Source organism: Thermobia domestica, chromosome 3 (assembly GCF_964235325.1).
Source record: "Thermobia domestica chromosome 3, izTheDome1.hap1.1, whole genome shotgun sequence".
Classification (NCBI taxonomy): Eukaryota; Metazoa; Arthropoda; class Insecta; order Zygentoma; family Lepismatidae; genus Thermobia; species Thermobia domestica.
This window is the reverse complement of record NC_137456.1, coordinates 210,283,321-210,305,587: the sequence shown is the minus strand read 5'-3', so window position 1 is coordinate 210,305,587 and position 22,267 is coordinate 210,283,321. Positions and strand designations below refer to the sequence as shown.

Below are 22,267 nucleotides of genomic sequence, written 5' to 3'. Positions count from 1 at the left end.
TGGTTGTAGCAGTTGAGTTACACCGTGAACTTGGTAAGGACAAAGTGAACGTGGGACTCTATAGAGCGTCATAAGGGCGTGTATGCTGTATGAGTTCAAACTTGGGTCAAATGCCGCTGCAGGGGGGGGGGGCGGAAGATATGCCAACCCTTTGGTGAGGGACTACAAGAACAGTGCAACGGTGGTTTAACAAGTTTAAGGACGGTGACGAAACACTCCAAGATGCACCATGTGCCGGAAGACCAACACATGTAGAAAATGAAGATCTTCAGGCAGTAATTGAAGCGAACAATGATCAGACATGTGAGGAACTGGGACTACAATTCAGTGTGAGTGAACAAACCATTCGGATGCACCTCCATCAATTTGGTAAGCACTACAAGTTTGGTCGATGGATCCCACATGATTTGAGTCCGGGACAGAAGGCAACGCGAGCAGGCACTTGTGTATCTTTGCTGTATCGTCTGAGGAAGGAGCCATTTATGGACAAGGTGTTGACATGTGATGAAAAGTGAATTCTGTACGAAGCTCCACGGCGCCGTCATCATTGATTAGTATCCCATGATTCAGTTCCAAAACAGCCGAAACCAGCACTGCACCAGAAGAAAGTCCTCCTGTGTGTTTGATGGACTGCTCGTGGCATCGTGCATCGACAACTGCTACAAGCTGATCAGAGTATCAATGCAACTGTGTACTGTCAGCAGTTGAGCCGTGTTCAAGAAAAGCTCAAACCTCTGGAACTAGCACTTTTGAATCGCAAAGGATCCTACTTTTATAGGAAAACGCTAAGCCTCACGTGGCTAGGATGACCCGGGACACCATTCTACGTCTTGGATGGGAACACTATTGCATCCTCCATACTCTCCGGATATTGCACCGTCCGATTATCATCTGTTATATTCCTTGTACAATCACCTTAGATGACTCCAGTTCAAATCCCTAGTAGTTCGCTTCACTGCCCACCAAGTTCTACCGCGATGAAATTCATGGCCTTCCAGAACGTTGGTAGAAGGTCGTCGATGGTGATGGGGACTAATTTTGGTCTTTAGGTACATCTTAGGTGATATACCGATGCTCGAAGGTGGTGGGTGAAAAAGCAACAGAAATTTCTTTGTCACCTTTATAAAACCAATAACAACACCAGTAAGGAGAAACGAAGTGAGAAGAAATCGGCTTGTGTCTATATTTAATGGTGTCATTCCGGTATTCGCCTGGCTATCTTGCTGATCATCAGATTCTAAGCTGGGTACTCCCGATTGCGAAACGAGAACAGTAACAATTAAAGTATGCCCGTTCGGTTTACACCGTTGGAGACACACCATTCCGAGCCTTAACTGCTATTTCATGGGACAAGTCAAATATGTATACAATAGTAAGGTAACTTTTTGTCTTTTTTCCTTTTTTTTTTTTAAATAAATAGAAGTAAGACTTTGGAATGAAATATTGTATTTTCAATAGATTGTAGCAAGTTAAATCATATTATTCGAGAATAAACTTTACAAAGTAAACCGACCAGACAACATCTCTTAACGCTTACATGAACTATATTTTATTTTCTCACGTTCATTCTTTTTAAATGGAGATACAAACTCGCCTACTAGGTATGTAATTTCTTATATTCAATTACTGCACCTTTAGAATGTATTAATTGATCTTTCATAACAACATGTATTCTTATATTTTAAAATGCTGAAATACAGTTCAATAAATTACATATTAAATTTTCAATTTTGTAAGAAATACAGTACATATATTAAAACAATTTCGTAAAAAAAAATCAGTATTAAAATGTAATGAAAATCTATATAAATTCATAAATTATTAAACCATAAAAAACGGGGTTTTGTTTTCTTCTCAACTTTAAGCATAAGTAAATAAATGAAATCACGAATCTGAGAATTAAAATAAACGATAAAGGAAACAAAGAAGATATATACATCTAAGAAAGTAAACTAAAGTTGCAGTCTAAAACTTAACTAATAAGCTACTCATCAATATTCATTAATCTATATTATAAAATTGGAAGTGACTATGTTTTCTGACTCCTAATCTCTTGAACCACCCGACCGATCTCGACCAAATTTTCAACATAGATGAAGTATGGTCTGTGAGTGCTTTTATCATTTCACTTTGACTGTAAAACTTAGCGGAGGGGAATTATAAGAAAATAAATAAAACTTAATAACTCTTGAACCAAACGACCAATCTCGATCAAATTTTTAACATGTATGAGGTTCGTGACTGGGATGTTTTCTGTCCTTTCACTTTGACAGAGCAACGTAGTGGAGGAAGAGGACAAGGAGATATAAAAAATCAATATAAATAAAAATAAAAGTCACTATGTTCATGACTTATTAACTCTTGAACAACCCAACCGATGTCAATCAAATTTTCAATATGAATGAGGTTTGGGAATGGGAAGTGTTTTTTCATTATACATACACACACACACACACACACACACACACACACACACACACATATATATATATATATATATATATATATATATATATATATATATATATACAAGGGCATCCGTGTTGTGGTTTCCAAGAGGGGCAAGTATAAACGACGTTTTAAATATAGTTTCAAATTTTGCTGTAACTAATGTAAAAATTCTGTTGGGTTTTCAACATTCCCGAATACAATTTCCTTTTAGTGGGGGCGAGCGCCCCACCTTGCCCCCCTGATGGGCGCCCTTGTATATATATATATACTTTTGATAAAGTGGATAGTTTCAAATATCTAGAATCAATATTAACAGAGGAATATCATATTTACGGAGAAATTAAATGTCGACTAAAAACAGGGAATTCGTGTTACTATTCGGTTCAAAATCTCTTGTCGTCGCGAATTCTGTCGAGGAATTTGAAGCTTAAAATATACAAAACGATAATCATGCCTATTGTTTTGTATGGCTGCGAAACATGGCCACTTACTCTGAGGGAAGAACATAGACTGAAAGTATTTGAGAACAAGATCCTGAGACGAATATTAGGACCCAAGAGGAACGAGAATGGGGAATGGCGGAAGCTTCATAACGAGGAACTACATAGTTTATACGGTTTACCCAACATTGTTAGGGTCGTCAAGTCTAGGAGGCTTAGGTGGGCGGGTCATGCAGCTAGAATGGAAGAAAGTAGAAACGCTTTCAAAGTCTTGACTGGAAGACCAATCGGAAAACGACCATTAGGAAGACCTAGGAGCAGATGGGAGGACAATATTAAGATGGATCTCGCAGAGATTGGAAGACAAAGTAGAAACTGGATGCAGTTAGCTAAGGATAGAAGTCAGTGGAGAGCTTTTGTGAACGCGGCATTGAACCTCCGGGTTTCATAGGCCATAGAGTTAGTTATATATATATGTAATTTCACTTTGATGGTAGAACCTAGGGGAAAGGGAGGGGAGGAGGAGATTTTATAAAGAAAATAAAACTTAAGAACTTTTGAACCACCCAACCGATCTCGATTAAATTTTCAACATAGATGAAGATTGTAACTGAGAAGGCTTCTGTCATATCATTTTTATACTGCAACTTAGGAGACGAGGAGGGAAAAGACACTTATAAATGATCGAAAATGACCTATATTAGTGTCGAATCTATTTTTCAGGGTTGCTGAGAAATATAGTACCACTTCCGGTGCTGTTTAAATCCAAATTCAGCCCCGCAGCTTGGTAGAGGGGAGGGGAGATGTATAAAAATAATAGAAAATGAGGAATATTAGTGACAAATTCATAGTCTTCGGGGTTACCGAAATGAACAGTAACACTTCCGATGTCGTGCCTCGCAACGTGGGGGAGGGGGAAGGAGATATGTAAAATAATCGAAAATGACCAATATTAGTGCCGAATTCATAGGGTCGCTGAGATGAACAGTGGCACTTCTTATGCCGTTTAAATCCAAATTCAGCCCCGCAACTTGGAGGAGGGGAGGGGGAGATACATAAAAATCCTCGAAAATGACCGATATCAGAGAACGCTTTAGTAATAGTAAAAAGTGACTGACTAACGGAACATATTACTATTTTTTCTTAATTTAACCGAGCTAAGCGGGTAATTGATGCTAATAGTTGATAAAATATCTAGCAAACATTAAAAGAGTTAAAAATATGAGCTTTCTATATCGACTTTTTAGGACTCTCAGACATGTCTTATTAAGGAGACTACCATTCATTAAAAGTAATCCGAAAAAAAAAAAAAATAAAAACTGAGCATTTTAAGTTGTTCGTGTGTTTTTTCAGTAAATTTCTTCTTGAAGTTGGTTGTAATTAAAGTTTCTATTTTTAAATAATTTGTAAGTATACTACTTATACATATTTAAAAGTACCAAAAATTTGATTCTTTCTCTGATTAAGCATTCCAGTTTGTCATATCAGAAAAATAATGCCCCTACCTGTGGTACAAGATCATGATATTGCCTATATTTATGTTAAAGAAATGTTAATTAATATTGAAAAGGTGCATCTGAAAGTCCCAGTTTCTCTTCTGTCAGCTTTCCGCCGTCTTAGAATGAAAGAGACACTTAGAAATCAAGATTGAAATCTCCACGGTATTTAACATTAAAATGCTGATACATTACCAAATATAAATCGATGGTTGAGCGCCAAAAGTGCGTAACTGTCGAATTTTAAAATTTGGAGGTAATGCTATGAGGACATGTATAATGGATTCAATTTTCTTGTGCCAAGACGCCTTAATGAAAATCTCTATCCTTGGAACGGCATTCGAAAATGATATAAAGGTATAACTGAGTTATTAGCATTTGGTTCTGTGCCAGAGAGGCACATATCACTTAAGCCTCTAAACTAATAAAATTGCAGTTACGCCTTTTTGGCGCTCAACCATCGAAATGTTAAATGTTCATTGTTTGTATTTAAAGAAACCTAGATGATACATCGTTCAATCAACCATAGCCAAATTTTAAATTAAGTTTCTTTGTGGTATTTTAAGGGTCTGTCACTACTCCAACAAATAAGAATAATTTACATTGACGAGCTAAAATTGAAAATGCCACATTTTTAAAAAGAAAGTCAGTAGAGATTTATCCATCCTTCAAGATAATCATAATCAATATCATTCATAATCTACGATATATTATTTATTCATTTTGCACGGAAAAAATCTGAATGCCTCTTATAACACGATTTCACAGACATTTTAATTTTAATGTAGCAGCTTGATTAATTAATTGAATCATAAACATTTTATGTCACAAATTTGTTTACTTGACATTTATCGTCTTTTGGATAGTTATGTTATGTCACTTTAAAAAAATATCGGTAGAATTAGGCCCTTAAACACGAGTCACTCATATTCATACAGCTAGACATGTTTTTGGTACTTGCCTTCTGACTTACAAACCTTTCTGGGATTGCGTATTGAATATTTGTAGCGTACTTTGTTGTGCACATGGTTCATAGTTCAAACATTGTGAGAGTACTTGTCTCGTATATAAACCAGAGGAATGCTTAGAATCCCACTTTAAACGATATTATAGATCCCGTAACTACAGTGCTTGAAAGCTCGTTAAACTTCAACCAACTAATAAGCCGAATAGTGTTGATAAATTGGATTTAATAATTGGTTCCATCCTTCACAAACCTTGCTAGTTAGATTGTAAATATCAACAAATCAAATATCTATGACAGACAACTTTTTCTAAATAATAAGCATTGTATGCAGTTCATTGTCCTTACCTCATTAATGAGTTTGAAAGCTTGGATTTCATTAGTAGCAGAGGTATTGCACGATTCACTCATCCCTTCTTCTTTTTTTGAATTAAAATTGGATCTCTGGTTGAACAAACAATTATTCTAAAATGAAGAAATAACAAAAGAAAAAGTTATTAATCCATTAAAATCTGTAATAAATAAGATTTTTCTGAATTCCACAATTGATCTTTAATCATCATTAAGAAATAATCTGTATATCTTTTTTTAAAAAAGGATACAATTAAATTAAATTAAATGTTTTTATTTTGTGCCACGAAGAGAATGCCGACCATTTCGTCAGACCAGAATAAAGTTGTAGGAAGTGTAAGATAGCGAAATTTCTTGTGTGTTGAAATTTAGCACCCATTGTCAGCATAAAGGGCTATATGAGACATCGAACTGGAATTTAAAGTAAAATTTTAACAAACGGAATGACTCCAATGCTTTTCCACTGGAGTCGAACACGAGACCACATGCACCAAAGGCATGTCATTTAGCTACAAAACCACTTGGTAGGGCTGCGAGTGTGTTTCAGTTCCTGCTAAGAATACAGAGTGCAGATTACCTAAGTCTGCAACGAAAAAGCTGTTTGCATAAGTTTAGCTGATTTTTACACTGCTGGATGCACCGACCCCTGTTTCTTCCCGGGACGTCAAGTTTTTGCACAATCGAAGTGTAACGTGGTCAAATAGGTAGCTGGGAATCAATAAATTGCAAATGCATCACACGAAAATAAAAATGAATATGGAAGATTAAATGTATTTGTGCTCCTCGAAACATGAAAATACATGTATATTGCTCCGGATGGGGATCACTGACACATATCATAATGTGTCAAGAGATTACAGGGAAAAAGCAAACACAATCAATCTGTTCATAAAACGAATTTAGTAAGATTACACCTTAGATTTGTAAAACGTTGGTAAGTAGTTCTGGCTACAGTGTTTGTTGCTCAAATACTACGAGTACGCGGGTTTCTGTTGGCACTGATATTATAAAACTCATATCCGACAAAAACTTCATCAGTTCAATGACTCCAACTTGAAATAAAGGCTTGGGCTACCTTTGCTCTGGTCATCAAAACGTTTTTGGGAAACCGAAAGGACCCACAGACAAGGAAATGGTGGGAAAATGTTGCACGCGTTCCGAAAGCTTGGTTGCTCCATGAGCTTAAAAGTCCATTGTCTCAACTCCCATCTTGACTACTTTCCTGACAATGTGGGAGCAGTGAGTGAAGAGCAGGGGCAGCGTTTCCATCAAGATATCAAAGAAATGGAACGACGGTATCAGGGGAACTGGAGTGTTACAATGGTGGCAGACTACTGCTGGATGTTGTTTAGGGATCTTTCGGCAGCCACCTACAAAAGTACAAGCTCAAAACGAAGTTTAACCTAAAAAACGACGATTTCACAAGCAATCTGACTAAGGGTGGTATTACTTTTTTTTTTTACCTTCACGCATGTGCGTCTTTCTGTATATTAATTTGTGTTACGCTGTTAATGGCGTTTCTGTAAATCGCATATTTGTGTTCATATTTTTATTCAACAATGACCACCCGTTTGTTCGAAACCCATACGTCCCAGGACAAAACGGTTGTCATTCCTGGATTCAGCGCACCCCAACACATACGAATCAGTTAACTAAACCGAAACAGCTTAGCGTTGTTTTATTTTTGCAGACCTGTGTCACATAAGTGTTTCGGATCCCATGTTAAGCTATAATGTTAGGTCAAATTTCGAAAAAGAAAGCTTGATCTTTCGTTTGTCGAAGAGGATGGAAATGGATTTCATGTGCAGCATTATAAAAAGATATGTAGAGATTTTAACACATTACCAACCCATTGGTGAATTAAAAATTTTAACCACAATATTTTTAACATGTGTTAACCGGAGTATTTGTCATTTCGAGAATATATTAATAATAGGGAAATCATTATACTTAATTTGTAAAACACTCAAGGAGAATCAGACTTCAGTTCGTAATCATAGAACGATATATTAAATTGAAAAAAAAAAAAAGGTTTTCTTTGGAATGGGTACAATATCGCTGATTTGCTTGTAGTCTGGACATGGAAAGGCATATTTAATGCAAAGATTAGAATTCGGAAAGAAGTGCTTATTCAAGTCATTAATTCACACTACCACCTCGTTTTATAGACAGACATGATTATAAGTTACCGGAAGCTGATCGAGTTTGTGTTCCATAACTCGAGTAGTGCGTGGGAGTTACTAGAGAGATAAAAAGAAAGAAAGAAATAGTGAATTCTGGTTTAGAATGCCAACATTAACGGAAGAGGGTGCGATGGGCTGACTAAAGAGATGAGGATCATAACTCGAGTGACCAAACATGACCTTAAAGACATGAGGACCATAACTCGAGTAGTAATAGGGGAGCTACTTGAAAGACAGAAATAATGAACTCTCCTCTAGCAAGATAACATTAATGGGGAGGAGTAGGGGTAAAAGTGCAGGGGGAACGCGGGAGGACCCCGTCCCCTAGGCCTACTTCCAAAAAATATGTACGGGGTCCCCCCAGTTCCTAAAAAATTACAATGAGCAAATATAGGCAGGGGGACGGCGTGATGTCATGCCGCTACCTAGCGTCCCCCTACTTTTTTAGATCCACTTTTACCCCTGGGGAGGGGTGATGAGTTGTCCACATATCATCTTAAATACATGAGTACGATATGAAATCTAGACCATGACCTCTAATATAAGGATTGTTGTCCTAAGAGTTTAGTTTTTAAGCTCTACTTTGTTCAAGAAATTTAAGATATTCGCATATTTGTTGGATATATTGAGTAAGTTTTGGTGGATAAGAGATATATGAATATGACGATTAAAAGTTTATGGTAGGAGATGTACGTATAGGTAAAGTTGTAGCTAATAATAATAATAATAATAATAATAATAATAATAATAATAATAATAATAATAATAATAATAATAATAATAATAATAATAATAATAATTATTATTATTATTATTATTATTATTATTATTATTATTATTATTATTATTAAAAACTCGTTTCCTTTTTAAAATCTCTGATTCTGGCTAAGAGCATGTGTGCATATAGTGGTCATGTATGCACTTTTTGTCAATGAGCGGTCCAAAAGGCCCAAAGGGATGAGAGAGGAACAAAAACATTTCTTAACGTAAGTTCTAGGTCAAAGTTCGAAGTACTTGCTTTCGACAGGTGCTTTCTTTCTTTCTTCTTTTCTGGAACAAAAATTCTGGCGGCTAAGAAGTTACAGTATATAATATTGTAAATTTGCAAGTGGATTTATTTACATTGTAATTTGTGATCATAAAGAAATTGTCATTAGAAGACATTATTGTAAAAATTAAGTTTTATTTCTTCCTCTATCACAAGTCTTAACGCCCCCTATATCTCACCCCCAGACTATCGATATAGAAAATTTAGGATGTTGAAATATCGATGTCGATATATTCGCGATATCGAATGTTGATATATGTCAATATCAATATCGACGATATTGATATATCGACATATCGCACAGGCCTAGATCCGAAAAATGATGCAATGTTAATAAATAATAATAATACGAATATATAGAGGATGCTTGAAACATTCATTAAGTCACTTTCAAGATGAATGCGAAACTTGGCGGTCAAATAAAATACTCAACTTTCAATAGAACTGTACTACCATGAGCAAAATAAATGACGCGTCTCTTTATTTTGAAGTTTTTTGAAAATATCTCCGTTTTCTTTATATGTTCGAAATTTCGGAAAGTTTCCCCAGCAGGAAACGTTAATAACAAGCCCGTTTTAAATATTTGTGTTAGATATTAGTTTAAAATAAATAAATTAGAAGCGAAAAACATTAAATCGACTGAAATTACGGGAATTACCAACTCTGCTAAAGTGGGAAATTTTCAAGAACGCGAGGGAATTCTACAGTTCAACACGAAGCAACGACATCTATGTCATTGAGAGAAATGTGGATTAATTCTACAAACGAAACTTTTAACAAAACATTTCTAATATGTCTTATTACGTGCATTATCTGCAAACTCCAAATATATGAATCTATACTAAGTATTAACGTATAGATAGAGCATATAGTGGAAATTGCCTATGGAAAAGGACGAATTGGTAGCACGATCGTAATGAAAAATCATCTTTACCGTATAACATGTTCAATTTGCGTAAGAAAACAAATAGCTCAGTTAGTTAAAGCAACGAGTCTGTATGCCGAAGGTAGTTGGTTCGAATCCCCACAGAGGTGCAACTGTCATTTTTATTACTGTGGTTATTTTATTTATTTTTTATGTGGGAAAGAATCAAATTGTAACATATGTGTAAAACTCATGACGATACCAAAAAAAAGAAAAAAATGTTGTCGCACTTGCATTAGTGTCCCTAAGTTTTGTTTGTAAACAGTTACGTAATTATTTTCCCTGTGCTCACTGCTCACAATATGCTCGCTGGTGCATAATGAATGTTTCCCAGTAAAAGCTAATTCTAATTTGGAGATTTTTATAAAGTTTCACAATGTTTATCATTAAATAGTCTTCTATCTACTTGTTTGGACACTTTGATACCAGATTTCCCTATTAAATGTTTAATTTTCAGTAGATGTTTCATTACGGAAAAGTTTTACAGTGTATTTGTCTTGAATTGAAATTGTTTTGAATTTACCCCACGAGGTAAGTAGCCCGGAGGAGGAGAACTGAAGTAGCTGATATTCTACGTAAAAGCAACCAATTTTAGATTGATGACGCTTCTTACCTTCAGCACATAATCTTTACGTTAGAGAGTCAGAGAGAAAAATCCTTTTTTTTCCCCTCCCCTTTGACCACTCATCTTAAAGCTCTACATGTAATGATTCGTGTCACATAATTTCGTCTCTCCAAAGATATTCATATAATAATAATAATAATTATTATTATTATTATTATTGGCGTAAATGGCGCCCCCACAACCCTGTGGCGTGGGGACCGCACAAGCTGCAAAGTCAAAAAATATATAGAAAGTACGCAGGGACGGACCAGGCCAAATTTTCACCTGGGCAAAGTGACTTTATGGCGCCCTCCCCCCTAGTATTAGCCTATATTTTACATTTATCCTAGCGTTTTTAATAGTTTAAACCCATTTTTTCAGAAAGACATTCATTACCTAGGAAAACTTCACAAAAAATATGGCCTGCTATAAACAATACGAACAACGCCCCCTCCTCCAGCTTGGTCTAGTGGCTAGCATGCCTGCCTTCTGTGGTCCCGGGTCCAATTCCCGGTGGGTTACTGTTGAACGATAAACGTGGTTCGGATTTCACTATAATCAGTATCCACATCTCCTTTGGCCATTAAGGCATAACTGTGGAACGATAAACTCAAGCAAAGAAACAAACAATACTTACTCCCCCTCCACTCTTTATTCTACATGCCATCTCTCAATTTGTCGATACAGTCCCCTTAGTGCTATGAAACTCTTCTTCCATGGTGAAATGGAAAAAGATTATGTAATTGCCGCTACTTTACAAGAATATAAATCAAAAAAGTCAGTAGGAAACACATTATAAAATTTACTTTTTGAGGCTCGTTTTGGCGTCCCTCTGACTCTTGCCCCGCCCAAGGTCCGGCCATGAAAGTATGGACGCATAACTAAGGGCTGCGGACGTGAGGTTAACCTTCATGTTATGCGACTGGTGTTTGAAATGTTCAGTAACTGATGGGTTAGTAAAATAATTTCGACAGTTAAAGTTTAGCTAAGACAAAGTTACCTAACCAAATACATTTGATATCGCGATGTTACAATTTGATTTTTCCTCACATAAAAAAAGAGAAAAACAATAGTAAAAAAAACTCTTACTCGTATTAGGCTCCAACTAACAACCTAATTCGTACAGACTAGTTGCTCTGACCAACTGAGTTTCGATTTCTTACGCGAAAGAAGTCTGTTATATTACGAGGCATGCTTTTCATTATGTTCGTGCTGTTAATTTATTCTTTCGATAGGTAATTTCCACTCTTTGCTTTACCTATATAAATAAATGTATGGATTCATATATTAAGTGTCTTTGGATAATGTGTGAAATAATTTCGCGACATATATACTTGCTTAAATGTATTGTATGCTATGATTTGCCCTGATTGTCTGTTGATATGGTGGTTGGAAAACACACGTCAAAACTATTCGAAGTAATACCAACACAGCTTAAGAACAGGGACTGAACTGAATCATCACTCGATTGACCTTGAGGGCAAAAAACACCAAAGGGTAGCTATAACGAAAGTTCAGCATGCATTTCTGTGGAGCTCTGTTCAGTATCACGGTTCTCTGACAAACACGTTTGTTCTTAGGAGTATATATTACAAACCTAACCTTTCGATACAGCGCAATTGCAGAGAACCAAAGTAAAGGAATTCTTGCCCTTGTTAAGTTGGGGTACCACCATGTGCAATAAAAAATATCGCGTCTCCTTGAAGTGATACTTTATCGAAAATAACTCTTTTCCTTTATATATTCGAAGTTTCTGAGGGTTTCAAAATGAGGAAACATTACTGAAAAACAAGGACGCATTTAGGGGTGGGTTCAGGGGGTCCAGACCCCCTCTGAAATCCCAACTTTTCTGTAAATTTAACCTAATTTTGGGGGTTATTTTTTTAAAAAAATATTATAATTTATCTTAATATTGAAGTCGGACCCCCAGATAACTTTGGACCCCTCCCGAAATAAATTCCTGCATACGTGCTTGCTGACAAAGATATTTTCAATATATTCGTTAAATAATAAAGTAAAATAACTAAATTAGGAGCAAAAAGCTTCAACACGGTCCAACTTTTGTCCACTGCCAATATTGTTAGAAGGTATATTAATAGCAAAAACTTATAGTCAATGCTTAACCTTGGAACTTCATCCCGAACACAAGCATATTTTCGAAACACACTAAGGCCTAGCCAGAAAGCATTGTAAGCGAGTTACGTTTGGCAACATCGCACGGAAACAAATGAATGCTGAATTGCATTGTAACCCGTTTCTACTACTACTATTTTTATTACTAACTTCGCTATGGATCTGTGGAACTGTATAGTACAACTTATGTTAACGAAAATAAAAAAAAATAATTGTTAAATCACTTTTTGAATATTATTTTAAATCTTTTTTTTAAACGAAAGAAGTGTTATAAACTTTTTTTAAAAATAATCGTCCCTAGTCAGGATTTGAACCCACGCCAAAACCAATCTTCCTTACTAGCATGCTGCGCTAGCTCACTCAGCTACGAGAGCCGACAGCGTTTATCGTTTATTTTGTGCTATATTCACGTCATGACTCGTGATGTCACCAACAGGATCACGATATAGACGTCATTATTTTTCCTACATTGCAGAGTCCCCCGAGAATTGATCATTGTCTACTCGGACTGGAATTGTCATTTGGAACAAACACTTGAATATGAAGCCAAAAGTTCCTTTAAAATAGACGAAAACTTCGAAAGTTTTAAGAATTTTAATATTTTTGCCTTTTCCCATAAGGGGGTCATAGCCTCTACACCGAAAAGCCCCCCAAGATTTGATCATTGACCACTCGGACTGAAATTCTCATTTGAAACCAAAACTTTAATATGAAGTAAAAAATTAAACTTTTACATCAATTTGAACTGACTGGATTCCGGTTAACCACACCATTATGTTTAGTTTAGTTAAGTGGTAATTTGTGACAGCTTCATATCAACAAAAGAATCCTTCACTTCACCGCTTCCCCCCCCCCACTCAGGAATCCGTGCTGGATCAGCCACTAGAATCAATAGACACTTTTCCTATTCTTTTTGTCACCCTTGGTTGTGTAGGAGCTCCCTCGAACAAATAAAGAAGCGGTAATATTACAATCAAGGGGAGCTATGTATTAGGTATCTCTTTAGTTACTTACCCCTAACCGCACAGGGTTATCTTCAGTAGAATTAAAAATGCTACGTGATATTCCAATCATGAACGGGGAGAGGGTGATATAAATATATTTTCTTATTCATTTTGTCTGCCCTGCTTATCAGAAATTACGTAACGTTGTCCCTGTTTGTCAGTAACGTTGTCCTTGTCTGTTGGGAGGAAATGAGAGGGGCAAAAAACCGTCGTGCCGCCTCCCACATGGTTGCTCAAATTATTACAAAAGAAAGCATTTTAAACTAAGATGTCTAAGGTTACTACATTAGGTAAGTATGGTATCATGGGCGGCATTAGGGGGGGGGCAAAGGGGGCATTTGTCCCCCCACTTTTTTGAAGTAACACATTAATGTATATAGTTTCATTTGGAAATGTAATGTTTTTGTATGTATTACGGTCTCATAGAAAAAATGGTGCCATATAATATTTGTCATTGCGTGAGTATATATTGGTTGTTTTCCCGTGAAGTTAAGAAAGCAACAGGAATTGCGTTTTAATTGCCACGGAAAACATCCCCAAAATTAACCTATTGAAGCACAATAATTCCAGCATACTTTCAATTCAGTGGTATAGAAGCAAAACCTGATAAATCCATTATTCAATTTTGTCAGGAAACGAAGAAATGACGCCCTTATGCTTCAGAATTGTTGAACATTTTTTTGTTTAGTGATCAATAATACAAATGAGTGAAATCAACAACTAAACAAAAAAGTTGTTAAGAAATTCTGAAAACATGAGGGCGTAACTTTTTCTTCGTTCCCAGCCAAAATTCAAAAACGAATTTAGAAGGTTTTGCTTCTATACAACCTTCTTACAACGGCTCGATATGTTAGTCAGCAACTTTGAAACTAATTGAGAGAACATTTGCAAAAAAAAAAAAAAAAAAAAAAAAAAAAAAAAAGTATTTCACAAGGAATTCTTTAATTGCACAAAAATTGACAGTTCCTAAAATGTCTTTTCTTCTTTCTAAAGTAAGGAATATTGATTAAAAAGAGCGTAATAAGAAACAACTTCTACCTTTTCCATTGTTTTGTAGTGTAATATACGAGTGAAGTGGTGTGTTTAGGGGTGTACGAGTTTATACACAATTAGATTTAGTAAATTCAACATAATTCTAGGTTTTAGAATTATTTTGTATAACTGGAGTGTGAAATGTTTCTAAGTGTGGTTGTGTTTTGATGTATTCCAAGTGAGTTAAAACTGCACATAATGGCAACGAACATGTTTCGAGAAGCTGCACAAGCAAATACATGTATTGCTTTAAATGTCGTAGCAAATGTTTGTTGTATTTACTGGCTTTCATTTTCCAAGAGTAATAACATTCATTTAAAAGCATATGTGGAATTAAAAATTAAGTTGTTCATTAATCCCCAGTTTCAATATTACTTCTACATAGCATACCTCATTATTCATTACTATGATTAATATTATCCTTTCTATTCATTTGTTTTGTAAATTTGTTATTAAATAATCTGATTACACAATTTTCTAGACAGAATGTTAAGAGAAAGAAATGAAATGAAAGTTTTGAGTTTTATGTCCCACGCTTATGCCGGCTAGGCTAAAGGAGACGGTGAAGATGATAAATACTGTAAATGAAATGGTGGAATGAAGAAAGTGGGAGGAAACGGGAGAACCCGAGAAAACCTACGCACAAGGTGTTTGTCCGCCACAAGATCCACTTGGCGGGAGCAGGGTTTGGACCAGGAACCCCATGCACCAGAGGTGAACGATCTACCACTGAGCCACCGCGACCCCCAGAATTTTAAGATGTTCATGAGCAAGTAATCAAATCTCTTCTTACACCTTTGTTGTTTAAGAATACAAAGGGCTAGTGCCTACTTGTGTTGCTCTTGTCAATTTATTTAATAAAATATAAAAATACGATATACGGTATTTTAACTGAAAAAGATAGTATCCTATTAGTTATACAACCTTTCGTCAAACAAAGTGTTGGAAACAACCAGGGAAACTAACAGTGATATACAAATATTCAGATCATGTCTTGCCCCCCCCCCACTTTTAACGTCCAATCGCCGCCACTGTATGGCACATTCAGGATTATTATTATTATTATTATTATTATTATTATTATTATTATTATTATTATTATTATTATTATTATTATTATATGAATGTCTTTGGAGCACCGAAATTGTGTAAGACGAACCATGGTATGTAGAGGTGTTTTAAGATGGGTGGTCATAGGAGAGGAAAAAACAGGATTTTTCTCTCTGACTCTCTAATGTAAAGATTATGTGCTGAAGGTAAGAAGCGTCATCATTCTATAATAGGTTGCTTTTACGTAGAATATCAGCTACTTCAGTTCTCCTCCTTCGGGCTACTTACCTCATGGGGTAAATTCAAAACAATTTCAATTTAAAACAAATACATTGTAAAACTTTTCCGTAATGAAACATCTAGGGAAAATTAAACATTTAATAGGGAAATCTGTTATCAAAATGTCCAAACAAGTAGATAGAAGATTATTTAATGATAAACATTGTGAAACTTTATAAAAATCTCCAAATTAGAATTAACGTTTACTGGAAAGCATTCGTTATACACCAGCGAGCATATTGTGAGCAGTGAGCACAGGGAACATAATTACGAAACTGTTTGCAAACAAAAATTAGAGACACTAATGCAAGTGCGACAACATTTTTTCTTTTTTGGTATTGTCATGAGTTTTACACATATGTTACAATTTGATTCTTTCCCACATACAAAATAAATAAAATAACCACAGTAATAGAAATGACAGTTGTACCTCTGTGGGGGTTCGAACCAGCTACCTTCAGCATACAGACTCGTTGCTTTAACTAACTGAGCTATTTGTTTTCTTACGCAAACTGAACATGGTATACGGTAAAGATGATTTTTCATTACGATCGTGCTACCAATTCGTCCTTTTCCATAGGTAATTTCAACTATTTGCTCTATCTAAACGCTAATACTTGGCATAGATTCATATATTTGAAGTTTGCAGATAATGCATGTAATAAGACATATTAGAAATGTTTCGTTGAAAGTTTCGTTTGTAGATTTAATCCGCATTTCTCTCAATGACATAGATGTCGTTGCTTCGTGTTGAACTGTAGAATTCCCTCGAGTTCTTGAAAATTTCCCACTTTAGCAGAGTTGGTAATTCTCGTAATTTCGGTCGATTTAATGTTTTTTGCTTCTAATTTATTTATTTTAAGCTAATATCTAACACAAATATTTAAAACGGGCTTGTTATTAACGTTTCCTGCTGGGGAAACCTTCCGAAATTTCGAACATATAAAGAAAACGGAGATATTTCCAAAAAACTTCAAAATAAAGAGACGCGTCATTTATTTTGCTCATGGTAGTACATCGAGACACATCTAGCATATTGTCAAACGTTTAACACATGCTTTGTTTCCGTGTGGTTCGGTGGCAAATTCGGTAGTGTTCATTGGATGTACTGATCCGAAATACATTCTAATAAACTTAATAGCCAACGTAGGTCAAACCTTCAATTCCAGACTACTAATGCAAATTGAACAAAAAGAAAGAAAGAAAGGAAGGAAGAAAAGAAATGAAAAAGAAAGTAAAGAGAAAAATGAATGAATGCTACTTTACTGCTAAATTCCTATCAGAAATATCCTATATTAAAATTCCAAACTGTATCATAATGAAACATTACAAATGTTCAAAAGAAAAATTGGATGTTCCTTATAGATGTAGCAGACCTTGCATGTTTCATATTTCAAATGTGAATAAAACACATTGAATTATAGGATGAAAACAAATTTTGTGTCAAACTAATAGAAATAAAATGTTTTCAAATAACCAAAGAGGGGACCATTTTCTAGTCATCTCCGGAGATTTATCTGTTCCGAACAATTTCATCTATGAGGATATAATTCGCACAGTTGGAGCCATTATTTTATGCGAAGAAACTATATTACCTGGGGGGAATCGATCCGAGATTTTCCTTTTGGAAGTCTTGAACGATAACCGCTACTCCAACGATTACTCTACCCAAACTTTGCTTAACAAGTGGTATGGTGCTTCTTTCTGAGAATTATAACACGAAAAGTGCTGCAGATCAATGGTGTTTCGAATGTCCTGGTAATTTCCTTGCCTTTCCCAACCAACATTCGTAAATCGTCTCTATCATGATACAGATGTTTGCTTCCACATTCTTAAGGATTGCTCGTCCAGAATGAGATGTCGATTCTTCACGATTACTTTGTTATAAAAATAACTTGGGCTTGATGAGGACTCGAACCTCGGTTGGACAAGTAGTAAGCCCGCTACGTTACCAATACACTATCATGCTACATGAAGCTAAAACCCAAATATTACTAACCTCAGCTTCGGAACGAACAGGCTTCTTCCTGCAAGGTTATTTACACCAAAATGTATCGGGCCGGACGCATTTTTGCCCATTTGAAATGTTTCGGTATTCGCGCGCTGTATCATTTTCGCCCGCTATCCTAGCCAGCCGCCCGCTAACCCAAGCACCCCTGCGGGGCTTCTAACTCGTTCCTGCTACTACTACTACTATTACTACTTTTAATACTACTACTACTTATACTATTATTACTTTTCATACTACTACTACTTTTACTATGAACCCGTATAATAAAACTGCAACCTTATTTTAATGAAAAAAGTGTTATGAAAATTTAAAAAAAATCGGCAAATCACTTTTATGAGTACTATTTTCAATCTTATTTTAATGAAAAAAAGTGTTATGAAAATTTTAAAATAAAAAATACAACTTCCCTTACAGCGGGTTTGAACCCATGCTAAAGACAATCTTCATTACTATCACGTTTCGCTAACATGGTCTTCTACGAGAACCGACAGCATTTAGCGTTTATTTTCTGCTATATTTAGGCAATGACTCTTGATATCATATTTGTATCGGCGAATAAGATCAGAGGATAAATGAAACGTTTGGAATCCGCAAATATGGGTGCCTGGCATAAGTCCTTGATCCGGTAATGGCGACTGTTTCGGAGCCAGATGCAGAATATAAGAATTAAATCTGTCATATATGTAGTTTGGTGTGGAGAAGAAACTAAATTGTGAACGAAAGGTTTAAGAACAACTCAAGTTATTAATATAAACTATGCCAAAGACTGACTTATAGCATTATAAAAGAAATATGAAAAAAGGTTTTGAAACGAACAAAAATAACATTGGAAGAGGAGGCAAAGATATCTAACGTAAAAACAGTAAAGACGAATCGTTCATCGCGTAGTGATCCTAGTTTAGTGGTCAAGACGCGTTGCCAGTAATCTTGCGGTTCTCTTATGGGATCCACGTGAAGATGTATTTCTTTTTCTTAACGGGATGATCTACCTTTTCTCGGCACAAAAATTTTTATATTGGACCTTATGGGGAGAATATGGCTACCGAATTTCCTTAGTTTCTAAGGAACTAGGTATCTCTAATGGGAAAGAAAAATTTTGCAGCATTCTAAAGAAGTTTATTAACGGGTTGAAATACTTAAATTGTATTTTTGTCTGCTGGTTTAGCAGAAATAAATTATTAAAAAAATAAATAAATTAGTTTCTTTTTATACAAATTATAATATGTCTAACTTTGGAACCAATTATGGTAGAAAGATCAACTTTTTTTTTGTTTTATTCCTTGAGAAGAAACGACTCTAATAGTTTTAATCACAACCATATCTGATACGCCGATTAAAAAATAGTATTTTAATATAAGTATTAAAGTCCACCTGTCAAAGTTTTACGAGGGTAAGTCACGCCCCACTCTAAGCTTGGCCGCGGAAAGGGCGGGGGTTGGTGAAATGGAGGGGGAAGGGGGTGGATGTCTGAATGAAACAGGTTCTCGACCAGTTTCTGAGATTACCTGTCAGCTGCCAAATACTGTTAGCTTTATAGAGTTTGTCTCCCTCAATGGTTCCATACTAAGAGACTGGACGATGTGGTGTGAAGTATCCTGTTTTTCCCGTTACCTCTGGAAGTTCAAGATGTATTCTAGAGTGCGTGGGAAGAACAGTATATATCAGAAAACGCTGTTATTTTGGGAATTTTTTCCCTTCCGGACAAATATTATAGCATACAGTAGTGGCGAAGGGTAGGGGGGCATGGGGTGCCCCCACAGGGTTCCGACAATGTAAAGTCCTGGCCTCCATATATAGGTGTCCGTAAAAATGTCCCCTAAGTTTTTTTAAAATAATGTCTTGGGAATATATTTCAAATTCGAGGTGTTTTCCTGGTAACCGTCATTTTCTAATATGGCCCTCGCCCTACGTAAATCTCTCTCTCTCTACACACACACACACACACACACACACACACACATATATATATATATATATATATATATATATATATATATATATATATATATATATATATATATATATATATAAAGAGAGATCGTGAACCAAGGCACTTAGAAAAATAATTTTGGTGTCGAACTATAGGTTTCTGAGGGCGATGAATTTAAATATGGCATTGTTTATTACCACTTAGAAACCTTACAACCTGGCAACACTGTTGTCTAACGATTAACTGTACAAAGTTACAAATGCGCATATGGACGCATTACTCTAGGATGTAGCGTACTTCCTCAGGACCTACTTTCTCTGGCAGCTTTCATCACGACAAGACATATTTTACATGGTAACATGAGAGAACATTTGTCTAAATCCAATATGGCAGTCAATATGATGGCTAATTACTAGGCAACCAAGTAATGGACTTATTCAAATGCTTGTGAGTCCTAATTGGCCTAGAGCAGCGTTTCCCAACCGGTGTGCCACGGCACACTGGTGTGCCGTGAATGGGCCGCTGGTGTGCCGCGAGGAAATCGAAAAATTATTAATTCTATAGCAATCAAATTGCAAGACAAAGGAAAAATGTATATTTGTATTTCACATTACTATGAACCTCTACTATGAATCTACAACTTTAAGTTACATATCATGTTACTTTTTTGTACATTTTTAATGTTGAAATAAGTATTTGTTATCATTGTTATGACTATTATTGCTTCTTTATTGCTGCAGACTATTTCGTAACTTAAAATTTTAAAATATCATTCCATCTTTCGATAGAGCAAACATGCATACAAATTATCTACATTTGTGTTTTAAAACTAAAAGAGATTTGTTTCTTCGTTCGTTATTTAGTGATCTTTTTTCTTAGTGAAAGGTTGGCGAAAAAGAAAGCTTAGTTTTAAAAACTTAAGTCCAATATTTCATTGCAATTGTTTTCTATTTTTAAATTAGAATGAAAAATAAGCATAATGATTTACCACGGGGAAAAACCAGTGGTCGAGTTTTCTTCTCTGAGAGAAGGTGATCAGTAGGCTAATAACAGAAAAAAATACTGCGGTATGGTATATTTACAATAATAATATCTATGAGTGCGCCGCGAGAATTCAAGTTACGCCCGTAGTGCGCCGCAAGTTGAAAAAGGTTGGGAAACGCTGGCCTAGAGCCTAGAGAATGGGAGAAAGAGGCAGGATGCGGTCTCATTGAAGAAGCGTCTCCTGAGGGGGCGAGGGAAATTTAAAATACTCCGTTTTTTTAAATGAAAAACACGGTTTTGCCTCCTTGTCCGCAGACAACACTGCACACCAAATGCTCTATAAGACGTTCTCTAAATAGCCCTGTTAGATCCAACCTGTATTGTGTGTAAACCGTGCATTTTCACGGGGGAACAGCGGAGCAAAAGCCCTGTTTTTTGTGATAATTCTGGTTTCTCGTGCTTACTTCACTAAGACTAAGCACTGTAAGCCAATCTCCAATTATCCTATAGCAGTGTTAATTTCAGATCATTTCCTCCGGAGGCACCACGCACAGGGGGGAAAGCGACTAAAAATTGCGTGCTCCACAGAAATTTCTGCAAAGATCTCAAGCACCCGAGGGTGAATTTCGTAGCTCTTGGGAGAATTCCAACCCAGAATCCCCCCTGAAATCATCACTGTCCTAGGGAGTTGAAACAAGAAGCAGGGGGAAATATTTTTGTTGAATGTTTACGCAGGCATTTCCAAACGTCGGTTCGCGGGCCGGATCTGACACGCCGAGTTCTTTTATACAGCTTGCTAAATTGTCCGTTATTAAATTATCCGATAATTATTTCTTGTGAAAATGTCATATATTACCTTTTACAGCCCGTGACGACAGTAAGATTTCTGTGATTCGGCCAATCCCTGTTCCTACTTGCAAATGCCTGATTTATAGCATTTACGCTATTAGTAAGCGCTACTGAGGTCAATAAGAGTTGAATTAGATTTTTGCGAGGGGCGCATTGTTATAGCATGTTTTCTAACGCACAAAGGAATGTTCTGAATGGGGGCAGCTATGTGTATGTTTAGCCAATGGAGCCATTTGTATCTTCGTGGCTTTGCACTCTAACTCCAAATAATAATAATAATAATAATAATAATAATAATAATAATAATAATAATAATAATAATAATAATAATAATAATAATAATAATAATAATAATAATAATAATAATATAACTTTTGCCTCCTGAAAATAACCAGATGGTAAAGTTATGGTCGATACATTTTTGGAATTCAAAGGCATTTTAGAATGCTTTTCTATCATCTGGCTATCAGAAATAATTGATCACCATTTTCTCTATTATACATATCTATAATTTTCTTACAGCGTAGAAACAC

At 35.7% G+C, this 22,267-nt stretch overlaps 1 protein-coding gene across 1 annotated transcript in view; it reads right to left on the bottom strand.

Moving 5' to 3' along the window:
* Positions 1 to 22,267, bottom strand: part of LOC145680947 (E3 ubiquitin-protein ligase Siah2-like) — a 77,370-nt gene that overhangs the window by 4,366 nt on the left and 50,737 nt on the right. Inside the window, exon 2 of the mRNA XM_081752156.1 lies at positions 5,700 to 5,816. Coding sequence (XP_081608282.1) covers positions 5,700 to 5,762 — 63 coding nt within the window. The 5' untranslated portion in view covers positions 5,763 to 5,816. The remainder of the gene's footprint in view (positions 1 to 5,699; positions 5,817 to 22,267) is intronic.